This window comes from Argentina anserina, chromosome 3 (assembly GCF_933775445.1).
Source record: "Argentina anserina chromosome 3, drPotAnse1.1, whole genome shotgun sequence".
NCBI lineage: Eukaryota > Viridiplantae > Streptophyta > Magnoliopsida > Rosales > Rosaceae > Argentina > Argentina anserina.
The window spans coordinates 6,427,959-6,449,825 of record NC_065874.1 but is presented as its reverse complement, the minus strand read 5'-3'; the positions used below and the strand labels follow the sequence as shown (position 1 = coordinate 6,449,825).

The window sequence follows — 21,867 nt, the reverse complement described above, 5'->3', positions numbered from 1 at the left end:
GTTGGCAACGGTAAAGTTCTAAACACTTGCTTGTCTGCAGGTGATCAGTAAGTACAGTACAATGTAGGTTCAACCCCATCATATATAATGGAAGCCACATATCGATAAGTGTAGTAATCTTTTAAATTTTTCCTCAACTTGTAACTTGTAAGTAAATTAATCGATTACTATAACTTGGATGGATGTGGTCGAACAGTCTTTGTTTTTGGTAGAATCCCTCCTCGGACGCCCAACCTCGGTGCAATCTCGATGAAGAGAATCCCATGTGTGAGGGGGGTGTGTAAACAAATACACGTGACACCCTCCACTTATGGACAGTCCATGTCCATACTTGCACAACTCCCATCAAAGCCTACGAGAGTACGAGGAAACAAGTTGAGAGTATCCGGTATACGGTTTGGCTTACGGCTTCTAAATACGTAGGCGCACGCCGCGTATACAATTGTTTCTAGGAAACAAGAAGGTAAATTGTTCTCGTTGTCATTTAAAGAACTAGGATAAATCCTCTGATATAATTTGATGTCTCTTAATGGACGAAATATCACATTTGTGCTTACTGATGTCGATGAAGTTAATTACAAACTAAATAGTGAAACAAACCTTATAATGCTTTGCTTATCCATAACTGTATCGTTTGTAGTTCTGTACGTAAGACGAAGTTGATGGTTCTGCCAGTTAATTGGCAACGTTCAGGGTTTAGCTCTAAACACAAGCAAAACTGCAGGTGATCAGTAAGTTCTTAGAAGTTTTAACTTTTAAGGGTACGTGGCTAGAGAGAGCTGAGACAAATTATTTACCACACCTGAGAACCAAACGTAACTGGGTAACTCCCACGACCCAGGCAATTACAATGGACTTTTATACCAACTTTTAATTATTGTTAGAATATCGGTAGTAAAAGGTAGTAAAGGGCCAGGGCATAGGTACATTATGACATTAATCAAGCATAACTCTACAGTCTCAAAATTGATTATTACTCATAAAGAACGACCGATACATTATTCCATACTCCATATGCTGTCTTAAACCAGATACAAGTAAATTGCTAACACAATACTGTTGTGCAATAGCTTCACCTTTCCCCCGAGAAAAAAAAATGGAAAGAGGCGCAGTTCTAAATAAATTACAAATGGGTCTTGTCTGCTGCCCCAGCCTCCTGAATAATGTATGCAGCATCAGCGGAGGAGGTATCGATATCATTTAGACCCAAGTCCTCGTTCTGCTCCCATGACCTCTCGTACTCCTTAACTGAGGATATAGAGGGAATAAATATTATTGTTACACGATGGATAAGATTAGCAGTCTAATAAGGATCTTGGCAAGGAGTGAATAACTAGTAGTCTAATCAATCGAATGCAAGAAAAAGAGTGTAAACATCACATAACGTAATTTAACTAGTGAAAGCAGGCAGTCCAGATGACTGCAAGAGAGGACTTACACAATAGCTGGTGATCATCTTTCATATCATCAGTCACGGGTGCAATGAAAGAGTTGGCCAATGCATCATCAAGAATTAAAGTAAAAGGCTCTTCTAAACTCAGAAGCTGCATTTAACAGAAAGAGGTCATGAACAAACAACAAAAAATTCATCACCAAAGGAACTAATTTATTGTTCTAACTTGTAACTTGTACATTAGTGTTTTTAATCCAAATTATCATCTATTGTGACAATAACTAGTCCACAACTTCATCGTTTATTCAACATTAACTAAACAGGCTATCAACTACCTTATTTAGACGTGCTGTAAAGTTTAACCATTTGCTTTTCTTGTTTTGATCATGACTATCTCCAAAAGAAAATCCATGCACTCTCTCCAGACCTGCACAGCAGGAATAATTATGTATCATGCAAACTCATGACCAATCAATATAAGTTACATATCACTATCAAGTTCCAAATTTATAACCTACTTGATATAAATTAAGAAAGTAAAAATGAAGCATACGATAGGACTGTACACAAATTCAAAACTAACACGTACTTTCACAAATTTTCGTGATCAACCCTTCAACAGTTGTGACAAGTCCTCCAAGAGTCCCACTACCCAGCTCCAAATCAAGCTCCGGAATTTTCACACCTGCAGTATCCGACTGGTCCAACATAAACGTTTGTCAGACGACGGTATAGAACTTTATACAAAGAATTAAACAGCTCAGCTCAGAGTAGATGATATCAGCCAAATTATCCTTCGTATATTTATAATGAAGTCTCCCCTATCTAATAACTGTTTCACCCTCAAATCATAAAGAAATCAATTAAGCATGTCAACTGCAGCATTATGATCTCCAAGTTGCAGCTTCAAGAGGCAACTAAGGCAGACTACTGACTACTGGATTTCTGGTTTCCAAATGCCACCCTCTGCTTTGGAAGTATATCAATTCTACATAAAATTTGAGAGATTTATCATCTGCAAAAACTCAAAAAACATCCTCTTTATGGTTTTCAACCCCACTGTACCACTTAGAATCCAAGGTATCATCCGTAACTCTTGAATCTAATCTTGAATCATCGAAACTGACCTCCATAAAGGTAAAGAATCTCTCAATAATACAGCAGCCTGAAGTTTCAAACTCACAACAGGTATTGTAACTTTTGAACATGGCTATTATCCAGCATAAAGTAATCTACATCCAGAACATATGTACTACAGAAAGCTCGGACCATGAAATTTAAAGAATGAAGGCAGAGAGAACCCCATCAAGTTTAATCCTGTAATAACATTTTAATTACGAGCCTCTGACAATTGAATCAGAGATAGTTCAAATGGGCCTACAATCTTAAGAAGAAGGCCCAAAAATTCCATTATGCCAATTCATTTTCACCCCAACCAGAGGGTTCCACCCTAGAAAGCTGCAATGTCGGACACATCTCACTGGTATATGAAATAAATGTAATGTTGATAACAAACAATAAGAACAAAGCATATACCTTTATGACATCACGACTAAGATCCTTAACATTCTTTACGCAAAGAGTAATTTTCTTTCCTTTATCGGGAATTCTTCCACCAGGCTTCACCTGCACAAGAGAGCAACAATTACCATTGGAGCATGGGAAAGAGAAGAGAACAAGCAGATCAATACAAACCTCAGAATTGCGGTAACCACAAGCGTCACATGTGGATGCCATGACAATTACTTGTTGGAAGTATGGGATGTCTGTGCATTGTTAAGAAAAGTCTTGCGAATTACACAAAATAGAAACACATACACGTCACCACCCAAATATTTTAAACTCAACCGAATGGAGAAATTAGCTCATAAAATAACAAACTCTTTTCCCAATCTAAAGGGTCAAGAAAAAGGATACTGGTGACAAACATTCGAGTCTCACACTTTGCCGCACAAGTTCCGCACGTTGATGGGAAAGTCATCACCTGTTGACATACAACAGAAATGTACCTTTAAGAAATTTACAGATGGGCACATACCAAATCTTATTTACTAATTGAACGTACCTCCTCTGGTGCAGAGTATCGAAACAAAGCTTCAGAAATTTCCTCAGTATTACTCTGAGCAATGGCTCGATGACCAGCTACTGCACCAATTGAACCATGTGGTACTCTTTGCTCCTGGTCAGAACCAATTGGATTCGTTGCTTCTATATCATGAGCATGTCCTGTTTGTGATGAGTCAACAACATACCCTAGCACTGATTGTTGCTCCGGAGATCGCTCATAAAATTTGATACTTAGTGATGGATCAAGGGATGGAGCAAACCTGATCACATAAAAATTATATCCTCAGTCACAGGAAAGAGTCTTGACAATTAATGCTCCAAATTTATCAACAAGAGATAACTAGATGGCAACAAAACAGTGCAAATAGCAATTTAACATGTTGCATGCCGAGATAAGTCTCTACACTCTCTAAGCAAGAAAAAAGAAGGGAAGATAAGCTCATGGAGATGCAATATCTCAGACAGCACTAGTCGAAAACCATAATTTTGAAAAGTGATCCTGCTTAAACACACAACTAGGCTACCCTTTAAAGAACTTATCTTACAGCGAGACCAGTTGAAGATATAAAAAAATTGTAGAGAAGTACTACTATTACCCGAAAAAATTAAAGAATCTTACAGGTTCTCAATAAAGCTGTTTCCCGAAGGGTCATCTAAAACGAAAGTGAAAGATGAATCTGCCGTTGCGCATGCTCTCAGCTTTATTAAAAATTGGTCAATAGCTTCAGCGGTATGAGGATCCACTCTCTGGAAAAGCCAACAAGATATCATGTAACTATATAGTAAAATATAACCAAGCACTGAAGAATGAATGTAAGACTTGTTGATGAACCTTGCGTTCTCCTTGAAGGGCCTGCAGCTCATCCGCTGCTCGTAATAATATCCCTTCCACCTAAATAAATAATCACAAGAATGCAAGACATATAAGTAATGAAGGTGATTGGAGGGAGGGACTTCTAGGGAGAAGAAAAATAATAATATACAAAAGCTACACATTTACAAAAGTCTTCTCCAAAAGAATTTAACCTATCCATCTATATATCATCACCCAACCAGACCTAGCCGAAAACTGACTGCTTCCCAATATCATCAGTGTCACTTTTTACAATTGACATCCATTCTAGAAAAAAACTTTTACTAAAGACCATAACAATATGATGTATCACCTGCAGCAGTATCACTAGACTGGTAATATAAGAAATCCGTAGCAACTACAGAACTTAAGATGTCTATTAGATAATAAAGCAGCAAACTATAACCTCCTGGAGAAACAGAGGAAGTAAAAGAATACCGTAGACAACGAACCACTCTGAGACTCTGGAGGAATCTCAAAATCTAATTCAGGAATCTGCATTAAGAAAAACAGAAGAAATGAAAAACTCAATTCCATTGTAGAAGCAATTATTGCAGACAAGAGAGACAACAAAAATGATCTTATGATCCGTGTACACTACAAAAATGTACATCAACATTTGTACCATGTGTAAATACACATTTGTAATGTCAATTTAACATTGAAATTTAGAAAACTATTACTTCCCAAGCGCAAGATAAAACAGAAATTATGCACGAGACCATCAAGAACTAGAGATCCATTTCAAGTACCTTGATAGTAGCAAACTCAGATTTCACCACTTGTCTATTAAGCATCTGCATAAAAACAAAAGCTCATTAAGTGAATTACTCGACAACTTTGGGTAAACAACACACATAAGACACTACACAAGGCATCAAGCTATGCGCAGATATCATCAAATTCCAACTAAAACTCTTACAAAATAACTAGTGGGTAAGTACTTTATGACTAATTACTCACTAGTTATTAGCAGTTCCATTCCTACATTTAAATTTCAGTTCCAAAAATTCTTTACGTTGCGACATAAGAGTATAATGTCGGTAAATAACACTGAAGGGACTAACCTTGGGATCCCCGGAAGGCACCTCCAAGCGGTAGGTACATCCCTTGGGTTGAAGCTCACCAGCAAACTGAACCTCATTATTCCTAAAATCAACAAAAACAAAACTTTAAACCTCCACTCCACAAAACTAAACCAATCGAAGAAACAATCAAATATGTGAAGCACATAGTTCCACCTCTCATTGCAATGGGGACACTCGAAAGCCGAAAGCAAAATCTGTACTCAAAAACAAAGATTTATAGCCACAACAATGAGCAGAAGCTGAAGAAGACTGATGAAATCAAATAAAGGAATCACCTTTCTGAAGTTTGGGATTACAGTGAACAAGAAGCTGGTTGTGCCCTGCAAGATGTAGATATTAAAAATCGAAACTTTAATCAATCAGAATCAGAGAAAGAAAGAAAAGGAGTGATTTTGAGGGAGAGGGGAGAGCATACGTTTTCGCCGCAACGCATACAGAGGCTTTCGACTTTGTAGAGAGGGGCGTCGGAGGAGTCGTCGGCGGAGACGGCTTCGACGACGGAGCGGACGTCGACGATTTGGTCTTTGTTACCTGCTGCTGCTTCCATTTTGGTTGGTGTTCGAGTTTTGCAAGGTATGTTTTTGCGGCACTTGGTTTATAATGTTGAGTTGGGAAGGGACGAGATGTTTCTCCAAACAAAGGTTTAAGCTAGAACACAAGCAAAAATCTGGTTCGTCATCTTTTCTTAACTATTAAAAATAATTTATATATATGATTTACCGTGTATTTATATATGATTTTTTATAATTCAAGATGTTCATACTATGTGAATATGGTCCCATGCATCGAAAATTATCTGAATCAGAAGCGAATTAAATTATTTGATCTTCAATTCCCTGAAGAAAAAAAATTCATGTTTCAACGCTCTTAAAACATTAGTAACTTTTTTTATCGATTATAAGTTGAATGATTTTTTTTGTGTTTCCAGTGTGCTATGATATTGATTTCATAACGAATGTATTTGACATGTTTGATTGTTTGAGAAAGTGTATTTATAATTTTATATTGAAGAACATAAAAGAGAATTGAGGTCAGATATATTGATCATTGATACAAATACAATAGTGATAAATACAATTGAATTGCATGTCAAGACATGATAATAAGATTTCTTATTGCATTTGTTTACCTGAGATGTTTAGAGTTCACATAACAACCAGTTCCATAAGTGCTAACAAGAACCAAGTATTGAGAGTGTACTTAACTAATGATGGGGCACTTAGTTAAGTACAATCTCAACCAGTTCTATAAGTGCTAACAAGAACCAAGTATTTAGAGTTTATCACCATTAGTTGAGGCAGCCTCAAGTGTTTGAATTCGAAAACATCTCCTATTTAATATGTGACAAGTGAGTACACTCCATCTATGGTTGCAGGTTTCCAAGTCTAATACGCCCCATTCAAAAATTAGTATCCTCCAATGTCTTATAATCACTCTAACAACAAGTATAGAAAGGACAATGTTGAGCAGTCATTGATTAACACCAAGATAGAGATACATTTTTATATCAAAAGGTCACAATTCACAAAGCAACTATGTTTTAGTCATTTTGTGATTGAATCATACAGGTATGGCTTCAACAAAGGTCACATGCCAATTTGTTCCTCACTTACCAAAAAGTACACTATTTGTCTGTCCCTTCACCCGGCCGGCCACACCTTCACTCCTCCTCTCCACTCCCACCGCCATGAACTCCCTCCGCCTCCGATCAACCCCCTTAACCAAACGCCTTCCACTCCCTCCCTTACTCTCCCACTTCTCCACCACCTCCTGGTCCTCCTTCACTAAACCCAAAACCCCAAACACCCACACCATCTCCACCCCACGCTTTACTCCGCCCTCCACCAAGCCCACCTTCCCTCGCCCCTCCCAAGTCCCCTTCCAGCCCAAAGTCGCCAACTCCGTCCGCCTCACCGGCCACGTCACCTCCCCGCTTACTGCCCACACTGCCCCCGACGGCGCTTTCTTTGCCTCCACCGTTCTCTCCGCGTCTTCTTCGACCAGGTCTCTCCGGTAATAACGACTTTGAGCTTTTTGAAGAGTTGGGTTTGGTTTGTTTTAGTTAGAAGGGTTTAAAGTTCGTGGCTTTTTGTTGTTGGTGGTGGTGATAGGATTCCGATTATTTTCGAGGGGGATTTGGCTCATGTTGCGAGTTTGCATGTGAAAAGTGGGGACTATGTTTTTGTTTCCGGAGGTTTGAGGTCGGATTTGAATCATATTATGGCTGGTGAGGGTGAGGCTCGTTTACAGGTGAGTTGTTGCTGGACCCTTTTATATAAATGTGCGGAATTTTAGTGTGGTCTAGTGCGTTGGTTTGAAGTTTTAGTGATGATGTTGCTTACTGATTAGCGTTGAGTGGTTATGAGGTCTAGAGATTGTGATCATTTAGTTGAGAAGGTATGATATGATGAGAAGCATGGTAATGTTGGTGTTTTTATTGATAAAAGAGAAGCAACCTCGTTAGTTTATGAGGGTCGGAGGAGTAATTTAGCTGAATTGATTCGATGAAGCCATTTTCAGCGCTTCAGTTTTGCTGCTTTTGCATTGTTGGAACTTATAGGTCAATATTAGTTACACGTCACTTTAGCAACTCTGGTAGAATTTTTCTGAGTGTCTTCTGCACTTATCGTGTATGTATTATATCTAACATTTAAGGCCCAACCTTGTTAGGTTAAGGTGGATACGCTCAACTTTGTTGAGGAGTCTTTTCCGATGAATAAAAGATCCAAAGATGGCAGTGAAGAAAGGAGCTTTGATCACACTGGTAAATCATCTCATTAGTAATTCATAGTACCTTATGTTTTGTGCAAATATAAATGCACTCAAATATGAAAGACCTGTTTTAATTGATATTAAATCTGGGTATACTTCATGCTGATAAGATTGACAAGTAAATTGATATAATTTCATTAACCCATACTCAAGTTTGGTGTTCTATATTTGTGATATGTATATTGCTTTGACATCTAGGGGAAGATGCATAAAAAAAGAAGCATATAAATAAAATTGTATGCATGTCTCAAGATTAGCCTTCCCTATGTCTTCCATAAATCTTATATATTTGTATTAAGAAGGGAAGTAGAATCAATATCAGGAAGTTGGCATTCCGATGTTTTATGATTTCTTAAATCTTGAGTGTATAGGTCACGTCTGTCAGAGTTATTATATTCTACTGGAGGTATATAGTGCTTCAGCCGTAGGAAGACAAATTAATGTATTTGCATTTTCTGAAGGCTAACTTGGTAGCCAAAAGCCTTGTAGAATTTTGGTATCATAACTTTCAGCCACAGAGCCTAGCCAAACTATTTTGCGGCTGTCTAGTGGTGTGAAGAGTTCATCTGAATAGTTGGCGGCTGGATCCTGAAATAGGAAAGAATTTAGGAAGAATTTCTGTTTGGGTTGTTAATCTTTCAGAAGATATTTACAGTATTAAAACACAAGAAACCTAGATATAGTTTTAGATGTTGCATACATTTTGCATTAGATGTTCACCTTTACTCGAATGCTAGGAGTTTGATTCAAGAACCATGAAGCTGACATGCTTATTTGGTCATGTAAAATTTAGTGTGCAGTTGAACTAATCCCCATTCTCAGACGCTTGGTTTAGCTTATTTTGGTTTGGTAACACTTTCATTTGATCTAAAATAGGGAAGATTCTCTTTACGATCTATATGTTCTCTAGATGCAAAGTAATATCCTATTAGCAATTTGGTGTCGCCCAGATTGAATTATTTAAGTATTATTGATAATTCCAATAATGATACCCGAAAAAAAAAAGGCAGACGTGCACGTCTAATGATGCCATCATTCACATAGATGCACCATTGTAGTTTACTCTTGATGATGCCATCATAGTCTAAAACTGAATTGCTACACTGCTTTTCCTTTTACAACCTCTAGCTCTTCTCATATATACTCTTTTGTAGTGGCAAGTGGAAAGAATGATATGAATGAATCATTGAAGGATCTCCGTGTGTGGAAAGACATCCTTGCCAAGCCTCATGAGTGGTGGCTTGTCAGGTCAAAAGAGGTAACAATTATATGTGGTTTATTTCAGTTGACATTTTTATTTTTTGTGCAATTGGTGTTATTATTTCATAGAATCGTTTGTAAATATTTTCTTATACACTTTATAATTTGTGCTCAGGGTTCCCTAAAGGCTGCAGCCTTTGAGTGTAAGAGTAATGGCGAGTTACGTATCATTGATGAATCAACTCCTGATTGGATCAGGCATAAGTTAGATTCATTGACATTTGATCAAAAACCGATATCACATAGTTCTGAAAGTAAGTGTTGGTATAATGAAAGATTTCGTGTTCTGTTTTCAGTTCTTGGTTGAATTTATTAAATAAACTTTGAAATGTAATTTTTCACTGAAACATAATCTTAGTACTGACAACAAAGGAGGGACTGATTGGTTTTTCAGCCAGTTTGAAGGAAGATGTGGACTCTACGTTAGATACTTGGAAAGACCTTCTTGACAATTCAAAACAATGGGAGGACTACCGTGATCTAAAGCATAATAAATTGGTAAGAAACCCGTCATGTGTATTTGTTTTCTGATTGATATACTAGTGCATTATATGACACCTCTACTGTCTTTACAGGTGAAGCAAACTTACCCTGATTTCAAGCGGAATGATGGTGGGCATGCAATCTGGCTTAACAAGGCACCACGGTGGGTTTTGTCAGAGCTTAAAGGCAAGAAGTTTGATGTTCCAGTTCTGAAGTCCAACCAATCAAATGAGGGTAGAGGTGAGCATGGAATTTAATGGCTTTAGCTTGAAAATGAAACTCATTGTTTGTGTCCTACTTGGTCAAAAGAAGTCTTGCTTGCTTCAATGCGGATGTTGAACTTGATTAAACCAATATATAAGGAAAATTAAGGATAGTGAAGAATTTGGAGGGTTATGAAGATGTCTAATCTTGTTCAATCTAATATCCGCTTTGTTACTCTGCCTCAATTTAGGTGATAAATCCTGGAAGGACTTGGTGGAAAACCCAGATAAATGGTGGGACAACAGATTGGATAAGGTAAATTGTGCAGATTCTGATCTATCTTTTTTTTTTATTGGCAAACAGATTCTGATCTATCTTGCATGGTCTCCTTTCCCTTCATTACTTGTTTGATTAATGTTTTGCTTTGCTACATTTACTTTCACAGCGGAATGCAAAAGCTCCAGACTTTAAGCACAAAGAAACTAAAGAAGCACTGTGGCTTAGCAGTTCACCGGAATGGGCGATCCCCATGCTGCCACCTTTAAAAACACTGCCAATTGCGACAAACTGATGATACGAATGTGCCTCTTCCTATAAACATGCAAGGATCCGTTAACGGTGTTTGAAATTTTTTGGCAGCTACTCTAGTGTTTATAAGCTCATTCCAACTTCTTACATCCTCCATTAGTTCGATGTTCGAGGTTAGAGAAATAGAGCATACAAAACGGATGGGGATAGGCAGAGAGAATCAAAATGGTAGAGAAGTCCTGTACTCCTATATTCTGTTGCTGCAATACTTATGAGTAATGTCTACTGCAATCTCACATTTGTGGATTTCTTGTGAAGTTTGAACAGTTTGTTAGGCTGTATATTAAACTATCAATGAAATTTCAATCAAGTTTGGCTGATAGTTTGAGTCTTTGAGATAAGGATTGAAGAACCTGTATAGGAAGATTGGAATGAGCCACAACTAGAGCGTGACAAATACAAATTGACATGAAAGGTGAAACGATAAGCACGGGTACGCAAGACTTGTGCATCATTTCACTTGTTGAGGGCGTGTGTGACATTTTAACGGTGACGTTCCGGGTGGGGCAAATTGATGCTTTACCACCTCCATTATTATTATGTATTTTATGTTACTTCTATACAACTCCGGTAGCAGACCAGTTCCTACAGAACACCTGAACCAGGCCACTCAAAGCGAGTCCGAGGAATCACACGGCTTTAGATTCACATCCATGAATTGCTTTGTCACTAACCACATGCCAAACCTAGCCTCACTTTTTTTTTATATTAGAACAAGATCTGGTTCGAATTTTTAGTCTTTGTATATTTTTTTCTTATAGAGTTGTGGTAATTATAGTATTTTATTTTTATTAACTACTGTTAGGCGTCATATTTTGTGTAATATAGAACCATGTCACTGTCGATTGAATTATGCGTTCTCAAGTTTTCTGAATGTGCCTGTCAACTTTAACCGTGCAAGATTCGTCTATATTGAATGTTAAATCTAAAACGAAAAATATTTTAAATATGAAAATGAGAATCTACCAACCTAATTCACATATTTGTACATTAATTTTATCAGGTAGATGCATTCATTCTTAAATAACATACGAGTTCATTCTTATAGTAATCAAGCGCATCTCATGTAATCTTACCCCTTGTCTTGTATCTAAAAATTCAGATACATAGGACGTAAATGATCATGAATCGAAAAGAGCTCATGAATCTCACATGAGGGCAACCTCACAGAAACTTTCCCCAAGCGCAAACATCTCTCAAAATCTAATTTAAATTCATAATCAAGCAATCAATCTCTCTCTCTCTCTCTCTCTCTCTTTCCACTTTAAAACCTCATTAAAGTGATTAAACCCACCCTATAACTTTACCTTTTCCATCATCCCTCTCTGAGAGAAACAAAAAAGGGTGCGCTTATAACACACACACAATCAAAAATACCAAAAAGCAAAAGAAAAAGCGCACTGCAAAATCTCCCTCACTGTTGTTGAGTGTCACCACTCACCAGAAGAGAAGAGAAGAGAAGAGAAGAGAAGAGAAGAGAAGAAGAAGAAGAAGAAGAAGAGAGAAGCGAAGCGGTGGGATGGCGCAGAAGTCGCTGATCTACGCGTTCGTGGCGCGAGGCACGGTGATTCTAGCCGAGTACACCGAATTCAGCGGCAATTTCAACTCCATAGCCTTCCAGTGCCTCCAGAAGCTTCCCGCCACCAACAACAAGTTCACCTACAACTGCGACGCCCACACCTTCAACTACCTCGTCGACAATGGCTTCAGTACGCCCCTCCCTCCCTCCCTCTCTTCTCCGTTGAAATTTAACTCTGATGCTTTCGTTTCTCGTGCCTAATCGCTCGCTTCTAGATCTGTTTTGAATGCCAAATCTCTAGTCTGTTTATGTGAATTTTGAGTTGTGGCGGTGATGTTTGGATTCGGAACAGCATGTGGTTTCCAGATCTTGGATCTTCTGCTTGTTTCGGATTCGGATTTCGATTTTGTACACATATTAAGTCTCTTTGTGTATAAATGATTCATATAGGTTTCATTGTAAGCATACTGTAGATTCATATATGTTTCATTGTGAGATGTTGAAGTGCTGATAGATAATGTAGCACATTATATTGGTCTATTGGATACCTAAGGATTTGTTGAGCTCTATTGCGTAGGTGTATTATCTTAGAATTCGGTGTTTTTAAGTACTTGTTGCTGTCGATTAGAAGTTTGAGACGGTTACACTGAATTGGATTTTGTGCTGTTGCAGCATACTGTGTGGTGGCGGATGAATCAGCTGGAAGACAAGTGCCTATTGCTTTTCTGGAGCGTGTGAAGGATGATTTTGTTGCGAAATACGGTGGTGGGAAGGCTGCCACAGCTGCTGCCAACAGTCTCAACAAGGAGTTTGGGTACGGGGCCTGATTACGGTTATTGATGGCGTGGTGATTACATTTTGTTTGCTTGAATTTGCTGATTTTATTTTTTTTATTATTTGCAGCTCGAAGTTGAAGGAACATATGCAATACTGTGTTGATCATCCTGAAGAGATAAGCAAGCTCGCTAAGGTTAAGGCCCAGGTCTCAGAAGTTAAAGGTGTTATGATGGAGAACATTGAAAAGGTAGTTTGCTTGGTTAAACTGTATCGCTTGTCTTCAATAGATTATTTTGCCATGGACAGGATACAGTATTATTTGCTCCAACTGCCTTACCTTGAGGCGTTTATTTATTTATTTTATTCAATTCTTTGCTGTCCAGTTGCTTTCTTTTTCGTTAGTTGTATGATATTGGATTTTAGATTTTTAAGAGAACTTACAGAAAAGTTTATGACTGACAATGTTCTTCATGCACACACAAACATGTCAAAAAATGTGCATGTGACTGAGCGCTTGTTTTGTCTGCTTAGAATCCTATTGTCCTACAACAATGAGTGCTGTGTCCCAATGGTAGCTGAAATGGGAATGTGGTACCAGGCTTTAGAATAAAGGTGTTTGTCTCCAATGTTGAGACAACGCAAACAAGCCTAAATTGAAAATCTTTTCTGGACTGCATAAAGAAATACATTTGATCATTTGTTCTGCACATTCTTAGAATAAACCGGATAGTCTTTACAGAAACTTTTAATTTAGTTAAATTAGATACAATGTTTTAGCCAGGGAATGATAAGTACAACAATGGTGGATACGCATTCACCAGAATTAGTGTTATAGTCAGTGAGAATTCCAATGGTCTTGGTTTTGAGGAAGACAGTAAATTTGCAGGAATTGTCCAAAAAAAGAAGAAGGTAAATTTGGAGGAACATGTCACTGATGGTCGAAATTTATCTTCAAAGAAACCTGCATGAATTAAGTATCTATTAGTGCTTCTTTATAAACTACATTTTAGCATTGTGATGGAGATTATACTTATAAGCAACATGTAAATCTGCTCATTATGTTGTATTGGGTCCTTACACATTGATTCTTAGATACAAAGAGAACAGAAGTCATTGGCTAGACTTGTATGTCTCCCAAGAGATTCTATAGCATAGTTCATACCATGTTCTTGACTCAGACATATTGTGGAAAAATTGTCTCATATCTTCATTTTTTGTTTCTATGCAGGTTTTGGATAGAGGAGAAAAGATAGAGCTTTTGGTTGATAAGACTGAGACCCTTCATCATCAGGTCATCATATTACTGTGAATTTGTACTTGGAACAAAATTTTGTACATATTTATTATATTATTTTACAGTTACAGAAGCGGTTTTTGGTTGAAGTCTTATTCTGAGACTCTAGTTTGTGGTAATTAAAAGCATATATATATTTTTAAGACAAAAGCATAATCATCTAAATGAAATTGAACAGTCCATGTGGTGTTAGCTGCTGCCCAAGTTTTAAGAGATTGCAAGTGCAATGTTTTTGTTTAAATATAGGGTTTATTTCCCCCTGTTCTTCATTTCTTTTTTCCCCTTGAAAATGTTCTAAATTTGGGTTAAACTCTCTGCTTACAGGCACAAGACTTCCGGAATGTTGGTACTAAAATGAGAAGGAAGATGTGGCTGCAGAACATGAAGGTGAAGCTGATTGTCTTGGGAATTCTGATTGCATTGATCCTCATCATTATCCTCTCAGTTTGCCATGGTTTCAACTGCGGAAAATGAGCCTTTGGCCAAAGCGTCTTGTCTTGTCAACCCCAACTTCTGAGATTATGTGTTATTATAAGCAACTCTGTACTCCGTGAAAACAACAGTTGATTTCCAGATATATGTGGGTAGTAGGAGAAAGCGTATTTTTTGTGTGAATGGAACTCCCTATATATTTTACTACTTTGTTCTTAGAATGCATGATGAAGTTGCTTATTCTCTCATCTCGAAATGGTTTCCCAATTCGTTAAATCCAGGTCTATTTTATGTATCCGCGTCACAAATTCATAATCTATTGTTGCAAGGTTAGGAGACTGGTAATCACAGTTTCGATTTTTACCAGTTCAAGTAGTCGATTGCATACGGCATTTTAGACCATTTGGACAAATTCTTAAAAAAGCTCCTGCTCATCTTTAAAATGTATGGAAAAAGATGAATTCACATATACAGCATTGTTGGCTTCTTTGCCAACACCGTAGATAAATAATAATAAAATAGCTTGCAGAACCAAATAGCTTCAGTAGGCCAAATGGCTCGTTGTAATAGTAGTCACCCGCGTCTTCACGTTCCTTTTGCAAGTAGGTCACCCGTTCGAGTCTTGTAGCCTTTAACAACCCAACAAATAATACGCCCAATCTTCACTCCCACGCGAACGGGGTTTCCTCCGAGTAGCCCGCGAACTTGGCGAGGTTCTTCAGCACACTCGACCGTAAAATACAGCTCCGGTGATGCTCCGACGCGCCGGGGAAGCCGCGGACAAGCGAGAGGTTGTGGATTGCGTTGGTGAAGTCGAAGAGGTTTGAGTCGGTGCGGTTGGCCTTGGCGGCGCACGAGGCTGAGGACTTGGCGATGGCGACGTGGGTCAAGGCTTCGAGGGCGGAGAGGTGCGCGGCCTTGAAGCCGATCGAGTGGGAGATCTGGGCGACGGCGGCGGAGAACTCCGACGGGGTTGGGGGGCGGATTGCTGGTTTTGGGGTTATGCCATGGTGGATTGGTGGGTTGATGAGGATTTGGGGTTTTGGTTTAGGGTTCTTGTGAAGAAAAGTGAGTGGGGGCTTGTTTATTTGGGTTAATGAGATGTGGAGGGGCTTCGAAACTTGGACGTCCTGAACTACACAGTTTACCTGGTTTACTTTACGCTATTGAGTTACTGATGTAAAATTGGAAACTCTTGCTAGGGAGAATTAGAGACTCCATTACTATTCTAACGCTAGGCTAGGCATTGGAATCTGACATCGATCTTGACTTGCCCGTCTAGAGACCGATCGAGTCAGGATATGATCTGAGAATTTGATTATGCCGAACCGAACCGAACTACTTTGCAAATCTGAGAATTTATTAGTCTCTCATTCTAAGCCTCTCATCGAAGCCTCTATTGAAGGTCTGAAACTTTTTTCTGTAGCTTCAATTTCATCAATTGTAAAACTACAATTAAGTTTTCTTTACTTAACTGGTCTCATGACTTTGTTTGGGAAAAGTGGTAACTAATGTCATTCTTTCATATATGAAAGGGCTAAGAAGATAGATCAACAAGAGAAAGTAGTCAAAGGTGCAGCATATAGCCATATACTAGTTTCTTCTACTGCTAACTCTCCATCCATCTTTGAGACAATTATTGAAAACGAGCATAAAACTAGTCTTTGTAAAACTGAGGGCCTATCTCAGTTCAAGGTTGCTAGCACTGGTTCAGGCTCGAGTGCAAGCGCCAGTGCTCCAGATTCAGGTGTCTGTCTTGGCATCTAGAAGCTCCCTTCTGATAATGACTGGCTCTCGAAGAGTTGGTTTCGGCAAAGAGGATTCGATAGGTGGAGGAGAAGCAGACGAGTCTTCCCCACGAAATAGGAACCTTCCTTCTTGTAGGCCAATTTGCGGCATCCTGTAAGCTGAGATATGATATCACTGTTTGAGTTATATTTGTCCCTTTTTATCTCGAATTAATCTGGACTGAAACGAATATGTACCAATGCTGAAAGGAATCTATTATCTCGTACCAGCCAATCCAACATCAGTATCAGTTTCGGTTATGGCCGAGCTCAAATCGTCCAATATTGATCGCATGCTTATTAAGGACATAGTTTACCACTTGAGGACTAATGCTGTAACTATTTTTTTTCATCACTGTAAAGACTAGTAGTTTCACTTTGGATAAAACTATATATGAAATATTAACGCCTTATAGAGTTGTAGAACTTTTCAATTAGAGAATGGAGTTGGCATCAAGATGAACTCATCAAACCATTGGCTAGTGCTATAACTGTGTTTTGTTCTAGTTATATGTTCTCGTTGATGGAGTTAAAATTCGCATTAGCGAGAAGGTTTTTAAGTTTTACATTTCATCATAACCATAGAATTAATTTCGAAAGATCAGTCATATGAACACACTAGAAATAACTTATTCATCTAACTGTGCCGATTACATTTGTGAATCTTGAAGACTACTTCACAAGATGCCGAACATGAGATATAAAAGCAAAGATGACCAGTATCTTCTAACGCAAGTAGGAATGCGCCTAAATAAAACCCCACAGGTGACCTGAAATCTGGGATGTACAATCAGAAGTCCTGAAGTTGTTGGGTCAAGAGTTGAAAAGCCCGAGATCAGGCTGGACTTCCTTCTTATAAGAAGAAACTGCAACAGTTAGTTGAAGCCCATATTCGTTTGGGGAAGCTTATCGGCAGAAAAGAATCAATTTAGATAGACCCTTGTGGCTCCGTTGGCGGCTAGATCAACGCATTATTACTTCAAGAGAAACTCCGATCTAAATTCACTATGAAATTTTGGGTACCTCATGAGATTTATGGGCACTATGTAATAGTAAGAAGTATAAAAAAGTTCTTTGTATATATGTTCGAACCACCGTTGGTCATATTTCTTTTATCAAGAAATCGAAGAAGCTATCCAAGGGTTTTGCCGAGCCTATTCGTATGGTACCCAATCATATCGAAACTAAGTAATTCTATGACATCCGTGGATTTTTAATTTCTCTAGCTCAGCCAGGACCACAGTTCCTGAATTTCTATGCGAATCAAGATCGAGAAAAAGAAGTTTTCCAATCACCAACTCAAACCCATTGTCGAACTCCACTCAGCAGAATAGGGAGGTACTTATGGCAGAACGGACCAATCTGGTTTTTCACAATAAAGTGATCGATGTGAACCGCTACTAAATGACTTATTAGTAGATTAATAGATCACTTCGGAATGGCATATACATCACACATCTTGGATCAAGTAAAGACTCTGGGGTTCCGACAAACCACTGCTACATCCATTTCATTAGGAATCGATGATCTTTTAACAAGCCACTGGTCTCATATAATTTTATTTTTCGATTATGTCTTATAGACTCATACAGTTTCATATTTGTCTTTTAGCTTTCATTTTCCTCAAATGGTGGCTTCAATGAGCTGCTCCTATATATGGGGCTTTTACTATGGTTGTTACACATCATTTTCAATCTAGCGCCATTGATATCTCTTATAGGACTACCTCACCATCTTTGACATGGTGCTCTGATGATTGAATTTTGTGAACAACTGTGGTTCCAACATTATTATAGTGATAGCATAGTCTACCTGCCTTATCAAAATAAATAAGTTAGGATCCCATTTAAAACTTGCACCACATCTACCTATAAATTCAGTCACATGCATACCAAGAAAATTAAATAAGAGGTAAAGTCTTAAGCATAAAAATCAAATTGATTTGGAAGATTCTTGTATATGACTTGGACCAGTGGCTTCTTGGTTCTGGACTTCTGGATTCAATCTCTGGTTTAGACCAACGTACTTCTTCTAGTGCAGTAGAATTCTGATGCCTTGGGGGCTACGACATGCAATGTTGGGGGACTTGGGATGGTCCATAATCAATGTGGATGGCATGGGTGACATTACTCTTTCAACACCCTATGTTTAATGTTCCTGGTGGTTGTGCCTAACATATAACTCACATTTTCCTTTCTCTTGAAGATTTATTATTCATACCTATTGGTGCTTGATATGGGTGGTAATCCAATATATAGTCTACGTTTGTGTCACTTTCCATGCCATCACTCTTTATCTTCAACACTGAAATTGCTTCTTAGCTTTCAAAGGGAAGACAAGTTAGAAGTTCACTTAGAATGCAAACAGTACATATATATACACGTTTTACAACCTCTCACCTTTGTTGATCACGACTTCGAAGTAACTCGATCTTAGAAATACACAACATTACTGTAAAGTGTAATTCATGAATAGTAATAAGACGACTATTATACCTAAATCATGAATTACTGTCACTGTTGCATTGTGTTCATTTATTTTATTACCGTATTAGTATTTGTAAACATAAGCAACGTACACAACGATCATATTCTTCATTGAGTGTTGCCTTGTGTTTATTTATTTTATTAACGTATTAGTATTTGTTAACAAAAGCAACGTACACAACCGATCATATTCTCCATTAAGTGTGAAGATTTCATTTCTTTTGTCAATTATTCTCTTTGCCTTTGAATTGGGAAGATTCCAAGTTGACAACTTTATGCATTCTCACGTACATATATATGTTATAGCTGTTGTGCCTAATTTTAAAAGATATTCGTAAACTCAACTTTATAAAAAAATGAAGAGTCTTTGCAAGTTATGCATTACCATCATTTCCTTAAAAGAAAAAAAGAACAACACTCTTCTCTATACCTTTCCTTGAGCCATGCTTTGAAGAATCGGTCTCTTTCCCTTTTCTCCAAGTCAAGTAATGCCACTTTAGTCTTATGCCCATAATTAGATTATATTTTGGAGCCTGTTAAGACTTATAACCTTCTTTCCCTATGTCTTCTAAGTTTAAGCTAGTAATTTGGGAGAATTTGAGAAATGTAGGTGATAGTGTTAGCTACTTGTCATTTCACCAATATCAAATTATGCAAAAGAAGTGTATCAAAAAAAAATTAATGCAAAAGAATTAAGATGTTTAGTAGGGTTTAGCAAATTGGGATTTCTTGTCGGTGGCATGATTAAGAATATGATTGTATATGTATACTATGGTAGGCATCTTTCCAAATGAATGAAAAAGAATGGATGGTAAAGGTTCCTCTTCAATGCATGCATAATGCATATATAGTAAATAGTTTTACTTTCAGAAACTTCAGCTTTGTTGGGTTTTGATTCAAACATGGAATTATTAAAATCTTCCTAAGATATTATGCCCTTTACCTTTACCTTTACCTTTACCTTTACTTCTACTCCACCATGTCCATCCCTCTCCTCTCTAATCTTTACCAAATCCATTTTCCTAAAGCAAACCAATGAAGGACCTCAAAATTCCCGCAAAGGATATATGCTATTTGGAAGGCCATCATTCCAAGCCTCCCTCTCCATCTCTCTAGAGTTTGCTGTCATATAAGTGGGGACAAAGACAATGTTGTTTTTATAAAGGAGAGGAGCCAACATCAAATTTTAAGGTGATAGACTAGTTAATTCATAGATGGCTGGATTATGCCTCCCAACCCACATTTTATAAACATATCATGCCAATGGAACCCCACATCTTTTTACATATATATATGCTGCAAGATCCATATTTCTTTTATGCCAGGCTTTGTCCACTCCATCACCATCGAAATCCCACCACTATCATCACCAGCACCATCAACTTTGTTAATGTCTATCTGCATAATTTCTCCAAAAACAAAATCTGCATAAAAGTGGGGAGAGTCCTACTAATCATACAACATCTTTATGGTACCTTTCCATTTTTCTGCATCTTTCAAATATGGGGCCAATTGCCAAGAAGCATCAAGCACTATAATCAGATGGGGTCTCTAGATAGATAGACAGATAGACTCAGAAAACTATGAGAGTAAATGAGTGGGGATTGCTAGGGTTTTAATTTTTATGGTTCGTTTCCATTGCTTGTTTGACAATACAGAAAGATTATCAGTAGGGTCAAGTGAACAGACACGTGGGTTGAACAAATAGGTTGTCCTAATAGCCGTGTTGTGTTATTGTCCACATTGTAAACAACATGATGACATTATTGTTGTCAAATTCACATAGCTGTTTATTTTCTTCTTTCTTCATGATTCTGGTGTCATCAAGAACATGATAATCTTGTTGTTGTTTGTGGGTCTGTGGAAATTTAAGTACTTCAGCAAGTATCCACCACTTTCTTCCAGTGCGACTCAACATCAATCACGATACTTATTCTCCTTCAGAATCACAATAATGTATACGTTCAATATGCTTAATTATATATAGAGACACATATATTTACGTAAGTATGTATTCATATGAACAATGTTAAGCTTCTCCTGGGTTTATTCTTCAACTTCAGTGCATCAGAAGGTACTGCAATCACAGCCAAAAAGTTGATCGAACTGGAAGCAAATTATGAAATATTAACCCTATGATATACTATTGCCGAATCTAACTAGAAGCAGATAATGCAATAGTATATGATGATAGGGGTTCTGTTTGACCAGGCTACAAAAAACTAAAGAAAATTAAAAGAGCTTTATCTTTGTTAGTTTTTAATTAGAACTAATTTGAGTTTACCTATCGCATACGTACTCGTTGGTGCAGGGCAGCACGTTACCTCCAACTGATCGATATGTTCTTTTGTGGAGAGTTAGTAGAACTCAGTTTTGGAGGACCATGTGTATGACAGTGTGATAAAGATATGGTTCCGATTTCTGTTACATGAAAACAAATTTTCGATTGTATACATATTCCTTGGTCAAGAATGGCATGAGAAGCAACAAAAGTTTGGTCTGGTTAGTTCAGTTGAGTACTTAATTTATTCGCACTACTTCATATCTCCATCCTTGATCTGTTAGTTTTATCTGTCGAAGATGACGAATAGGGCGGTTAGCTTCTCTTAATCGCTACTACATCACACCCCGGCCAGGAAAGCAAACCCGAATTGAAGAATAATACACTAATTACATAGAGGTAAGAACTCATCCTATATATGATAATCTTCATCTAATTACAATCAGAGGATTTCTGACGTATTAATTATATATAACATAATCTGTAGATATTGGACTCACATAAGGCAAAAATGGTGCACCGCGGAATAGCCATTTGTGCTTATCTTTGATGCGAGTCCAGATTTCACAACACATACAGTATA

The 21,867-nt window shown here is 37.8% G+C and overlaps 3 protein-coding genes across 5 annotated transcripts; 2 read left to right on the top strand and 1 right to left on the bottom strand.

Moving 5' to 3' along the window:
- Positions 1-953: 953 nt before the first annotated feature.
- On the bottom strand, positions 954-6,049 carry LOC126787941 (uncharacterized). 2 transcript variants are annotated; one of them, XM_050513866.1, is made up of 16 exons: positions 5,817-6,047; positions 5,677-5,721; positions 5,555-5,595; positions 5,381-5,462; positions 5,066-5,110; positions 4,752-4,808; positions 4,293-4,352; positions 4,080-4,207; positions 3,459-3,720; positions 3,311-3,377; positions 3,089-3,159; positions 2,930-3,019; positions 1,983-2,091; positions 1,729-1,820; positions 1,439-1,544; positions 954-1,248 (listed from the first exon to the last, which is right to left on the bottom strand). In XM_050513866.1, the coding sequence occupies exons 1-16, from the start codon at positions 5,946-5,948 to the stop codon at positions 1,124-1,126; spliced, it is 1,512 nt and encodes a 503-aa protein (XP_050369823.1). In that variant the 5' UTR covers positions 5,949-6,047; the 3' UTR covers positions 954-1,123. The 2 variants fall into 2 exon arrangements, with proteins under 2 accessions (XP_050369823.1, XP_050369824.1); XM_050513867.1 differs by lacking the exon at positions 2,930-3,019 and having other exon boundaries at positions 5,817-6,049.
- Positions 6,050-7,048: 999 nt separating this feature from the next.
- On the top strand, positions 7,049-11,026 carry LOC126787919 (protein OSB4, chloroplastic-like). Its single transcript, XM_050513840.1, is given in 10 exon segments — positions 7,049-7,414; positions 7,513-7,651; positions 8,072-8,165; positions 9,328-9,431; positions 9,549-9,687; positions 9,828-9,931; positions 10,009-10,156; positions 10,371-10,435; positions 10,566-10,673; positions 10,675-11,026. Coding segments are annotated over 10 exon segments (1,299 nt in total). The 5' UTR covers positions 7,049-7,088; the 3' UTR covers positions 10,747-11,026.
- Positions 11,027-12,152: 1,126 nt separating this feature from the next.
- On the top strand, positions 12,153-14,978 carry LOC126789599 (vesicle-associated membrane protein 721-like). 2 transcript variants are annotated; one of them, XM_050515801.1, is made up of 6 exons: positions 12,153-12,171; positions 12,207-12,417; positions 12,900-13,041; positions 13,131-13,251; positions 14,233-14,295; positions 14,623-14,978. In XM_050515801.1, exons 2-6 carry the CDS (start codon positions 12,228-12,230, stop codon positions 14,770-14,772), a joined length of 666 nt encoding a protein of 221 aa, XP_050371758.1. In that variant the 5' UTR covers positions 12,153-12,171; positions 12,207-12,227; the 3' UTR covers positions 14,773-14,978. The 2 variants fall into 2 exon arrangements, with proteins under 2 accessions (XP_050371758.1, XP_050371757.1); XM_050515800.1 differs by lacking the exon at positions 12,153-12,171 and having other exon boundaries at positions 12,178-12,417.
- Positions 14,979-21,867: the final 6,889 nt, after the last annotated feature.

Coding starts and splice junctions, on each gene's coding strand:
- LOC126787941 (XM_050513866.1), bottom strand. CDS start 5,948: ATGGAAGCAGCAGCAGGTAACAAAGACCAAATCGTCGACGTCCGCTCC. Junction 5,722..5,816: donor GTATGCGTTGCGGCGAAAAC/GTATGCTCTCCC, acceptor TACATCTTGCAG/GGCACAACCAGCTTCTTGTT. Junction 1,545..1,728: donor TTACAGCACGTCTAAATAAG/GTAGTTGATAGC, acceptor TGTTAAATGCAG/CTTCTGAGTTTAGAAGAGCC.
- LOC126789599 (XM_050515801.1), top strand. CDS start 12,228: ATGGCGCAGAAGTCGCTGATCTACGCGTTCGTGGCGCGAGGCACGGTG. Junction 13,042..13,130: donor AGTCTCAACAAGGAGTTTGG/GTACGGGGCCTG, acceptor TATTATTTGCAG/CTCGAAGTTGAAGGAACATA. Junction 13,252..14,232: donor TGATGGAGAACATTGAAAAG/GTAGTTTGCTTG, acceptor GTTTCTATGCAG/GTTTTGGATAGAGGAGAAAA.